The 10,484-nt window shown below is 50.7% G+C and overlaps 2 protein-coding genes and 1 long non-coding RNA gene across 3 annotated transcripts; 1 reads left to right on the plus strand and 2 right to left on the minus strand.

The window, feature by feature from the left end:
* Positions 1-623: 623 nt before the first annotated feature.
* Positions 624-1,521, minus strand: LOC130513881 (uncharacterized). The gene is made up of 2 exons (XR_008946851.1): positions 1,042-1,521; positions 624-871 (listed from the first exon to the last, which is right to left on the minus strand). It is a non-coding gene; the product is annotated as an uncharacterized LOC130513881 (long non-coding RNA).
* On the plus strand, positions 868-6,179 carry si:ch73-173p19.1 (uncharacterized). Its single transcript, XM_057013081.1, has 17 exons — positions 868-1,025; positions 1,542-1,648; positions 1,721-1,842; positions 1,925-2,085; positions 2,163-2,321; positions 2,391-2,841; positions 2,926-3,015; positions 3,252-3,342; positions 3,406-3,629; positions 3,704-3,946; positions 4,032-4,130; positions 4,237-4,430; positions 4,489-4,663; positions 4,747-4,903; positions 4,975-5,128; positions 5,233-5,344; positions 5,422-6,179. The coding sequence occupies exons 1-17, from the start codon at positions 1,005-1,007 to the stop codon at positions 5,595-5,597; spliced, it is 2,736 nt and encodes a 911-aa protein (XP_056869061.1). The 5' UTR covers positions 868-1,004; the 3' UTR covers positions 5,598-6,179.
* On the minus strand, positions 6,085-10,310 carry LOC130513877 (ATP-binding cassette sub-family F member 2). The gene is made up of 14 exons (XM_057013083.1): positions 10,152-10,310; positions 9,316-9,487; positions 9,030-9,242; positions 8,763-8,945; positions 8,491-8,662; positions 8,313-8,408; positions 8,130-8,232; positions 7,908-8,003; positions 7,671-7,790; positions 7,507-7,596; positions 7,314-7,424; positions 7,052-7,243; positions 6,775-6,978; positions 6,085-6,699 (listed from the first exon to the last, which is right to left on the minus strand). Exons 2-14 carry the CDS (start codon positions 9,452-9,454, stop codon positions 6,583-6,585), a joined length of 1,836 nt encoding a protein of 611 aa, XP_056869063.1. The 5' UTR covers positions 9,455-9,487; positions 10,152-10,310; the 3' UTR covers positions 6,085-6,582.
* Positions 10,311-10,484: the final 174 nt, after the last annotated feature.

Genomic DNA, 10,484 nt, shown 5'->3' on the forward strand with positions numbered 1-10,484 from the left:
ATTTGAAATCACGCTAAAATATAAAAATATAGATTTAGAGCGCTGTGAAGATATTACCATTCAAATCGTCTTTCGGACGAAGTTCCATGCTTTTATTTTGGTGTCACGATTGACACACATCCGGACGTGCGTCATCATTTAGGTTAGCTTGTTGCGATGTTGACCACGCTGAAATTGTTGCGCCTGCGTCATAGTTGAATCATATGAGGGTGTCTTTCCGTTATGATCGCCCGAGAACGTGACAGAGAAAAAAAATCCCATAATCCTAAACATTTAAAACGCATATAAACAGCTACGCATGGTGTTGAAACACATATGCTGAAATGCGGCACTAGCTTAGCTGTGTTTCCTTGGAAACCGACAGCGTTAGTTTTAATGCTGGATTTCAACATACTTATTTTATGTCGCAAGCCTGGATACCTTTAATCTCTATTCCTTGTTTGAGTTTTTTTTACGTTCGTATGAGATGTATTTGTGTCGGATTTTATTCCCAATTCTACATAAACAAGGTACAGGTCGCAAATTTCACAAAATTAAATTAACACAGCGACCCCTACCGGTGGCTTCAGGCCACTGACACTTAAAGGGTTCACCTGTTAAACTCGTGAAAATACACCTAGAAATTCACTGTCTTTATTTATTTTATTACTTTATTTATTTACTTTATTACTTTAGTTTTTCCCTTTCTTCAGCCCAAGCACTAAAGTGCGATTATAACATACTAAGTCATAATTAATTTTAAAGGATGATTAATAAATGACTGTTTGACACAATTTGTGCCGCATTCCAATTATTTAACCATAAATTTAATTCTATTGAAGAAACTGGGCCATCCTCGGGGTTTTATCATAGGCTGCTCCATTCCAGGAATCTGAAAGCAAAAGGGGGAGAGGTCAGTGTTGCTAGCATAGCAGGCTGCACACTGGATCCGGCCAGAAAGTCAACTTAGTTGCTAACAAACATTCATTCAATTTTCTTTCTCATATTGTTATTTGAACAGCAGCATGAGTTCCGCCGAATCTCCGGTAAGTCGGTGTTTACCGTGCTTCCTTTGTGGGGACGCTGTACTTTTACGTGTTTTTTTTTTTTTTTTGCGCGTTAGCCGCATTAGCTTCATCCGTCATCGTCGGCTACTGTGATGCTAACGCTGTTTGTTGACAAGCCTCCCTATAACGGGCACAACATTCGGGGAGTTAGCCGGTGCTTTGCTGCCCATCTGTTGTGCAGGATGGCTTAAATTCACCGACTTCCCTCTGACGCACTTATTTTGTCATCATTTGGATTAAATAAGTTTGTCGGCCAATATTAGTTTAAGTGAGTTTAAAGGGTGATATATTGATCATAAGCAGTCCGGTATAACATTAGCTAGCATAAAATACCAACATCAAGGCAGAGTTATACAAAAAAACCAAACAAACGCGACACTGGCGTGATCATTACAGCAATGAACTGTAACCAACTCGACGTGTCCTGAAGATGTCACATAATCTAGTGTCAGTTAACCCCTGTTTTCTCAATGGTTGATGCCCCTTTGTTTCCAGACTATCGGGGAATTATTCCTCGTGCTTGGGGAAATGGGGTTCACAGAGGAGCAGATCCAGGCAGCTGTACAGGCGGGCCATTTTTCGGTTGCAGATGCAACTGAATGGTGAGTCTTCCTGCACTGAAGCCCAAGGACCCTGCTCCTCATCTGTTAACCTAACGTGTCTCCCTTCATCAGGCTCCTGCAGGGTCAGTATCCCCGCCACAGGCTGGTCAAGCAGCCGTCGCAGCCCTCCGAGACAGCGTTTTCTGCGTTCAACCCGCCGAAGCACTCTCAGAGCACCTCGGACACACACACAGGTGTTTACAACAAGTCCTGTACCCACTATGGCAACTGCAAATGCTTGATTAGATTCACAGCTGCCGTTGTATGTTTCAGCAGAGCCCTCCTCGTTGGTTCTGAGACCGTCGCAGTCATGCAGCCCGTCCTCTGACCCGTCCCCTGTCGAGTCCCGCATCAAGCAGGACAAGAGCGAGTTTGAAGAGCAGGAGAGACAACGCGTCACTCAGGAAGCCCGAGCAGAGAAACGACAGAAGAAAAAGGTGGGAAAGCCCGACAGTGTTTCTGTGTGGGTGGACTCTGAACAGATCAGACTCAGATCCTTGTTCTGGTGCTTCAGGAGCGGGAGTTGGTGCTGAAGCGGATAGCTGAGGATCGGAAGAGCCAGCAGGAGAAGCTGCGGACCGGCGCCGCCACGGAGACGTCTCCTCCTTGTGGTGAAGAGCAGAAGCTTGGAGGGAAGATCCAGACCAACGTGGACAACAACTGCCTCCTCATGGTGAAGCCCCGAAGAATCAAAACGCACAAACTTGATTCGTTACACCTAAAGTTTGTGTTTTTACTGCAGATTCGGCTGCCGTCCGGCGAGTCCATGCGCGAGCGCTTCCCCGCCGACGCGCCGCTGAGCAGCGTTGTGGAGCACATAGCCGGGCGCCACCCCTCCCTGTCTTCCTTTTCCCTTGTCCAGGGTTTCCCCCGGAAGCGCTTCGGAGAGACGGAGCTCACGTGCTCGCTGCGCTCTCTCGGCCTCACGCCTAATGCGGCGCTGTGTATTCAGACCACTCCTCCAGAGACGCCCCAGGACGCTCAGAGCCCTGCAGACCCCCTGTCGGCGGGGGGGGGCGCCCCGTCTCCATGTGATGTGTCTCCGCAGCCATGTATCCCTGTCCCGGAGGGGGCCGAAGGGCAGGAACCCATGGTGCCTCCTCCACTGCCTAACCAGCTGTGGGAAGAGGCAGTGAATTACGCTGGGATACCTGGAGCTGGCCGCTCACTCTTTGGGTTGTCCCACTTCTGGGGTAAGTCCCCACAACAAGAGCAAGACCCGATTTAGAGATTTAAAGCTCATCCGAATTATTCTGCGCTGTGGTGCTGTTGAACAGGACCAGGTCAGAGGTTGGTCCCCGGTAATGTTGACGAAGGTGCCGCTGTCGAGGAGGAGCAAGAGGAGGAACCGCCTGACGTGCTCAACGGTATGTCAGACGGCCCTCGCCATCCACCATACAGAACAGGGTCAGAACCGCTGCCCCCACCCTCCCGTGGGGAGTACTTAGTGGATCAGCCAATCGTATTCACCCGCTCTAAGCATGTGGTTGTGATCTCTGGCTCTCAGCTCTGGAATCGTACCAGAGTCCAAAGCTTTTTCCCGAGAGAGCAGCTGTGATGGCGTGTGGAGGGGTTTTCCTTTTCTCACCGGTTATTCTCACAGGAATGCCGCGGTTGCCGTTCTTCCCAGAGAACTGGGTCCGAGGAGAGATGGAGCCCAGGCACCACTGGCCCGAGCAAGGCAACAGACTCCGGTGGGTGACTTGAAGGGGAAAGCTCCCAGAAGGATATTTAAACTAAAGAGTTGTTCATTTCAGGGAGGCTCCAGAAGAGGACGCCGTAGAGGTGGAAGATGCGGGAGGTCCGGCGGCACCTGTAGCCGCAGGTCTGGCTGCGGTGGAGCGCCTCCAAAGGGCTGCGCACCAAGAACACCCACCTACCTCCCAGGGACAACCCTCACCCCCCAAAAGACCCTTCAAGACCCCCAGTCTGCCGTCGTTATGTGCCTTGGCCACGCGCGCAACCCTGCAGCTAATGAGCGGTGAGAGAACGCGATTTGTTGGCACAAATCCGCCGCCGCTTTGTCCCCTCACAGCTGTTCCTCTGCCCCCACAGCTCCCAGCATGCAGTACAGCAGCAGTCTGGCGGGCCTCACCCCGGAGCTGGTGGAGCTTCTGCTCAACCACATGTCTCGCGAGAGGCTCCTCCGCCCGCGCACCCTGGAGCTCTTCTTCGGCTGCCCTCTGCAGAAGTTTGTCCTGAACTGCTACCCTTACTCCACCAACGAGCTGCTGCGCCAGTTGCGGGCCTTCACGGCGCTCAAACACCTGAGTCTGGTCAACTCGCCTCTCATCACGGGTAAATCTGGTTCAAGGCTTCTCTACATTTGCTGTGTCGGGCATTTTTCGCTCATTTTGCCGTTATCGCCGCCGGTTCCGTCCAGATTCTGGGCTGTCGGTTCTGTCCAGTTTGGTCAGACTCCAGTATCTCAACCTGGCCTCATGTAGCAAACTCACAGACTCCTGCCTGCAGCATATTACAGGTCAGTTTTATGTAATCGTCGCTGTACGTGCAGAAATGCTGGTCCAGATCTAAGCTGCTGGGTCAAATCCTCAGATTTAGTGAAATCTTTTTCCCGTGTCTGCAAGGTTTAAAGAGCCTGTGCTTCCTGTCGCTGGACCAGACCAAAGTGACGGACGCAGGGATGGTGCTGTACCTCCATTCGGCGCCGTCCTGCCTCTCCCAGCTCAGCCTGAACCAGACGGCGGTGACCGAGGCCACGCTGGTCGTCCTGCCCAGCTGTGCGCCTCAGCTGCGGCTCCTCAGCATCAAGCAGACGAAGGTACGATCCACGTTTAGATTCAGACCGCACAGCGGCCCTCATGACGTCGCTCTGTCAGGTCAGAGACGTGGCGGCTCTGGCGGGACTGTCCGGCCTGCAGACTCTCAACCTGGACGGGACGGACGTGTCAGAAAGCGGCCTGGAGCACCTCGCCTCCCACCCGCTTCTGTCTTCTCTCAGTTTAGCAGGAATCTCTGTGGTGGACGGAAACCAAGCCCTGCAGATCATCTCAGGTGCGCCACCAGCGTTCGTTCAGCCCCCCCGTCCCCCCTTGCGTTTTGTGAAATGAAAAAACGAGCTCTTGTTTCCCTCTCAGGTTTAAACTTGACACAGCTGACCCTCCCTGGACGCCGCTCCGTGACTGATGGCGGCTTGTCGTTCCTCTCTCGGCTGACTCTGCTCACCGAGCTGGACCTGACCGACTACACGCAGGTCACAGACCAGGGGGTGGCCCAGCTGGCCTCCATGAGAAGGTCGCCCTCGTGCTTTTGATCTCTCCGCCGCGTCAGCCGCAGGAGTGCTTACGCCAGCGTTGTCCCCGCAGGTTGAAAAAGCTGTCGCTTAGCAACACCCAGGTGACAGACGCGGGACTTCCACCTCTGAGGGGCCTCCAGGAGCTGCAGGAGCTCTGCCTGGACCGAACAGCCGTCACGAGCCGGGGCGTGGCCGACCTCATCACGGGCCTGCCGCACCTGCAGGTTAGGTTACATGTGAGGAGGGAGTTGGTGCTGATCCAGGGTAGATTGAGCCCAAAAAAACACAGTATAATTCAGCCAGTCAGGAGACGCTCTCTGTTCTGTAGGTGCTGGGGTTGGCCTGCACCCAGGTGGGGGACACGGTGGTGAGGAAAGGTCTGCTGCGCTGCAGTCAGCTGGTTAAACTCAACCTCAGCCGCACGCGCATCACTGACAACGGTGAGACCGACGTTCGGACCCGCCGATGCCAGCACAGCTGGGCTGCTTTAGGCTCACCCTCTCCCTTTCCCCCGCAGGCCTGAAGTTCTTAAAACGCATGCACCTGGCTCACGTGAATCTGGACGGCACCGGCGTGAGCTTGGCGGGCGTCACGGACCTCCTGACCCTCACGAACATCAGCAGCATTCGCGCCAGTAACACTCGCAGCATCCCGCTGGACGAAGTCTCGGACGAGGAGTGGGAGAGCCAGTGAGCGCTTAGCGGGACACCTGCACACTTCTCTTCTATAATGCACTGTCAAAACCACAGCTAACTTCTCAATCAGGCACCGAGCTTAAACCTTTAATAGGACCCTTGAAGATGGGATGTAAAGTTTACATGCCATCGATCTATACAGTTCCTCAGTGTCTGGAAAACTCATGATTCCAAGCTTTAAAATAGAGTCCAGTAACAGCATGTCTTTGCTAACGCTGATGATATGAACTAAGTATTAACTAATCAACCAAATGTGGTGGGTTATGTTTGAGCGGGAGGTTAGAGGTGCAGGTTTTATTAGTTGGGGAGGAGGGATGTCACTTTAGTTCTTCTGGAGGGGGTTCTGCTGCAGGCTTATTCTTGGCATCAAATCATCCTGGATGCACTCTTTAATTTTAGTCACTTTAGTTTGGTGCATAAATTTCTTTTTTTAGCCCCTCCCCACTCCACAAACCAGATGGATAAAGTCACAAGCCACAATCTGAGGAGTTTACAAAGATGTCAGGTTTATTTTCAGCAACAGCTCGATTTGTGATACAGGTATTGTATTACTTTGATTTTAAATAAAGTTTTAAATCTGTGTGGTGTTTAATGTTTTTATTCAGACAAACTCTTTATTGCATTTCCACAGTTAAAGGCTGAATTTTTAATACACAAATTAAAGAGACAACTTTTAAATATCAAAATATGACCTAAAAGCTGCTGTGGATGTGGGATAAAACACGGAAAAATATAAGCATTTCCTATGTGAATCCTTGAGGTGAATCAGCCAATCAGAGAGCAGCCTTATTTGTAAAGAAGTGGGGGGGGGGGAGACGAGCGTTGAGGCGCCGTTTAACTAAAATGGAAAACACAGTACGACATGAACGGGAGGCGTCCGATAAGATGCATAATCGAGTCTACTCGGGACAGTTCCCGCTTCGCCTCTGGGAACGAGCAGGTCGAATCCGTGCTGCGGGATAAAGGAGTGCCTCAGAGTTTGCTCAGACGTTGTGAGTCTGCTTTTCAATTTTACACTTCAAGTGCTCCTTGTAGGCCAAGATGTCCCTCTTCCACTTTGTGATGGTTTGATTCTCGCACACCCAGATCTCTTGAGCCACCTGTAAGGACGAAACACTTTAAACAGCTGGTCTTAAAAGAAAAAGAAACCCTTCATCCTTCCCGACCGTCCATACCTGCTGAATTAACCTGAAGTCGTGGCTAACGAGCATCACGCCGCCGTCAAAGTCATTGATGGCGTCAGCCAGCGCGTCGATGGTCTCAATATCCAAGTGATTGGTGGGCTCGTCCAGGAACAGCATGTGAGGGTTCTGCCACGCCAGCCAGGCAAAACACACCCGACACTTCTGCCCATCCGACAGGTTCTTGATTGGACTGACCTGGAGGACAATGATGAGGTCAATACACTCCTGAAAGACATGTCCTCCATGTCCGAGCTCTCCGCTGTCCTACCTGCTGTTTCCCAGTCAGGCCGTAGCGGCCGATGATCTTCCTCATCTCCTCCTTCTCTTTGATTTCGGGGAAACATTTCATCATGTACTCCAGAGGAGACAGGTCCAGCTCCAGTTGCTCCGTCAGATGTTGGTGATATCTGCCGATCTTGACGTGCGAATGTTTGCGGATCATCCCGTCACTGGGCAGGAGCTACAACGGGAAGGAAAAAATTAAACACCGGCCTGGTCGCGGAGAGACGATCCAAACATGTGGTGCTCACCTCTCCCATCAGCAGCTTTAGCAGGGTGGACTTGCCTGCTCCATTCGGTCCCACCAGAGCCACTCTTGTATCCAAGTCGATACCAAACTCCAGGTTTTTATATATGACTGGCTGGACAGAGTATCAGGAGACGATTAAGCTAATTTATTAGCTGCTAATCGAGGATCTGAGGAACCGCGCTCACAATACTCACCGTGTTATCACTGTACCGGAAGCTCACGTTCTGAACCATGATAACAGGGGGAGGAATCTTCCCACAGGGAGGAAAACAAAATGACAGGGTCTGGAGGAGAGGCCGGTTTAAGTTCAAAGTTCATGTTGGGTCTGAAAATTGCCTCAATGCACCTGTCCACCCACCTTGTCATTCACAACTTTCTCAGTCAAGCCAGACGCCACCATCTTCTGCAGCGTCTTCTCTTTGCTCTGTGCCTGTCGTGCCAGCTTTGCAGAGCCGTGACCAAACCGCGCTATGTAATTCTAGAACAACAACAACAGAGCCGGGATAAATGCAAGACACTCACAAAATTAATGAGCAACGCTGAACAAAATGTGCCATGTGTGAAGATAATTGTGTGAAGATAATACATCATTTACCTTCATATGTGCTATCTGGTCCTGTTCCCAGTTGAAGCGCTTCATCTGGTTCTCTTCCAGCTCCAATCTAGTCTTCACATACTGGTCATAGTTACCCTGGAGGCAGATTTACACAGTCATGCTGAAGGCTGGCACAGAGAATAACCCGCTTCCTGAATTAGCAATATGCTATTTATGATGTCACTTTAAGGCACCAGCAGTAGTTTAGCGACGTGTTCTCACCGTGTAGTATTTCAGTTTTCTCTGATGAAGGTGGATGATGTTGGTGCAGACACCGTTCAGGAAGTCTTGAGAGTGCGAGATCAACACCAGGATTCGCTTGAACCTGGAGCAGGATGGAGCGCGATGAGCGACACGCGCCCGACGTTTCGGCTCATCAAGCGATAAAGCAGAACCTGAACTTACGACTTGAGCTCCTCTTCCAGCCACACGCAAGCATCCAGGTCCAAATGGTTGGTCGGCTCATCGAGTAACAGCATGAACGGCTTGATGAAGAGGGCTCTGATGGAAGGAGGGACGCGGTCATTTCAAAAAACGACTTTCTTCCAGTAAGTGATCGGGAATATCGATGTGCACACGTTACCTGGCCAGAGCAACGCGCATCCTCCACCCTCCGCTGAAGTCCTTCAGCTTCTTCTGCTGCATTGCAGCGGTGAAACCCAAACCGTGGAGGATCCGAGAGGCTCTCATCTCTGCTTTGTCTGCATCCAGCTCCTCCAGACGCTCGTAAAGCTCCATCAGCTTCTCACATTCAGCTTCAATTTAAACCAAAACACACAACTTTAATGACTTTTTCATCACTTTGGGGTTTCGGAGAACACTTCCCATCTACATAAACGGTTACAGGTTACTCACAGTCCTCATGGGCAAGTCTCTCCGTCTCTTTCTCCAGCTTTATCCTCTCTTCATCCACATCCATCACGCACTGAAGAGCCGTTTTGTCGCTGGGCGCCATCTCCCGGGTTAAGTGGTAAATGTCGATGTGCTCTGGGATAGGAATCTCACGATACCCGATGGCCGACAGGAGCATAGACTTCCCTGACAGATTGAAAACAAAGCACGTTTAACCACTACTCCCTCACGATCTGCTGCTATAAGCAACGAGTACAACAGACCGTTTACCTGTGCCGTTGAGGCCGATGAGCCCATAACGTCTGCCTGAGTTGAGCTCCAGGCTGGTGTCTACTAGAAGCTCTTGGCCATGAAATGTCAGCGACAGGCTGCTAATATGGACGTCCGTGCTGTTGGGGTGGGACGCAAGAACACCAGTGACCGCCCGCGCTTCGGTTTTGGCCAGTTCCACCTCATCCAGCTCCTTGGTCAGACTGGCGACACCTGTGAACACAGGATCACGTTAGTCATTGGAGACTGGCCCGTCAGCTCCAGCCTGATGGAGGCCTCCTCTCACCATTGCTGTCAGCTCCATTCTGCTGAGGCTCTGCTTGCTCGGCTTCCCCATTCAACTCCTCGGGCTTCTTCGTGCGCTGGCGAGCTTTAGCAGCCTCCTTCTTCTTCGCCGCCTTCTTCTTAGCCAAATCGGATGGCATGGTGTACCAAGCAAAACCTTTACTGAGTATTTGCTGTAATGCGATTGGCAAACGATAAAGGGAATGAAACACACAGAAAACAGGAAAATCCTCGACAGTACATGGAGTACAGAATAAGCGGTTGACGCGCTACGAGAGCCGAAAAGATGCCGGTAACGCAAGTAACGGCTGCTATTTAACTCAAAACAGTTTCACCAAGGGATCGACTTTCTGATTAAATGTTTCCTCTTGTGTAAGCTCTGCCAGATGCGACAGCTTCGGAGTTGCCTACAACCACCCGGTACGCACGTTGTGCCGCTCACGACTGAGCCCGATAGCCCAGCTGTTGCTAACAGAAGCGCACGTTGCTAACACGGCAAACGCCGGCTTGACACCTTAGATAAAAGCAGCTACTTATACCTTTCAAGAGTATTAGCAAACGGCGTACACATGATTGTTGTTTGGGAAGATTTTTATGATCAAACCATTGACTGCGTTCCCAATCTGACGAAGCAAAAATGCTACCTTGCAGACTACCGGTAACTTACCAATGGCAGGCCCATGCCGCTAAAGCTAACTCGAAGGCCCGATTAGATCAGAAAACAACTAATTCCGAATTTGACGAATATTTTTCCCAAACTACAGCTATAGTTACATGAACCTGTGGTCGTCATCGACCCAAGCCACGTCTGTCAGAGACAAAACTGGTTACATTTACCTTGAAAACGAGTTCCTACTCTCGGGAGCACACCGACGACTCGTGCCCACTTTTCGCCGGGTGAATGTAGCCGAGCAGCGGACCGCCAGACGGACCATATATGGTCAAGGGGGCGGGGAACCTAAACGCCCCGCCCCTTCTCGTGGGACTGCAGCAAAAACGTTACTTCATTCTTGAGAATAATAGTTTTAATATTTAAAAAAAATCGATAAACCAATATAAATAGGACGGTTGCTCATGAGCATGGCAGCTCGCTAAAATGTAATACTAAAACAGTGAGCCCACGTAAAAAACAAAACAGGTGGTATTTTAATAAAACGAACTAAAGGCTTT

This window comes from Takifugu flavidus, chromosome 17 (assembly GCF_003711565.1).
Source record: "Takifugu flavidus isolate HTHZ2018 chromosome 17, ASM371156v2, whole genome shotgun sequence".
NCBI classification, from domain to species: Eukaryota; Metazoa; Chordata; class Actinopteri; order Tetraodontiformes; family Tetraodontidae; genus Takifugu; species Takifugu flavidus.

Excerpts from the sequence above, each read along its gene's own strand:
- si:ch73-173p19.1 (XM_057013081.1), top strand. The coding sequence starts at position 1,005 with ATGAGTTCCGCCGAATCTCCG. Across the intron at positions 2,842-2,925 it reads TGGGTTGTCCCACTTCTGGG|GACCAGGTCAGAGGTTGGTC; the intron begins GTAAGTCCCCAC and ends GCTGTTGAACAG. Across the intron at positions 3,630-3,703 it reads AACCCTGCAGCTAATGAGCG|CTCCCAGCATGCAGTACAGC; the intron begins GTGAGAGAACGC and ends CTGCCCCCACAG.
- LOC130513877 (XM_057013083.1), bottom strand. The coding sequence starts at position 9,454 with ATGCCATCCGATTTGGCTAAGAAGAAGGCGGCGAAGAAGAAGGAGGCT. Across the intron at positions 8,409-8,490 it reads ATGCGCGTTGCTCTGGCCAG|AGCCCTCTTCATCAAGCCGT; the intron begins GTAACGTGTGCA and ends TCCTTCCATCAG. Across the intron at positions 8,233-8,312 it reads CTGGAAGAGGAGCTCAAGTC|GTTCAAGCGAATCCTGGTGT; the intron begins GTAAGTTCAGGT and ends ATCCTGCTCCAG.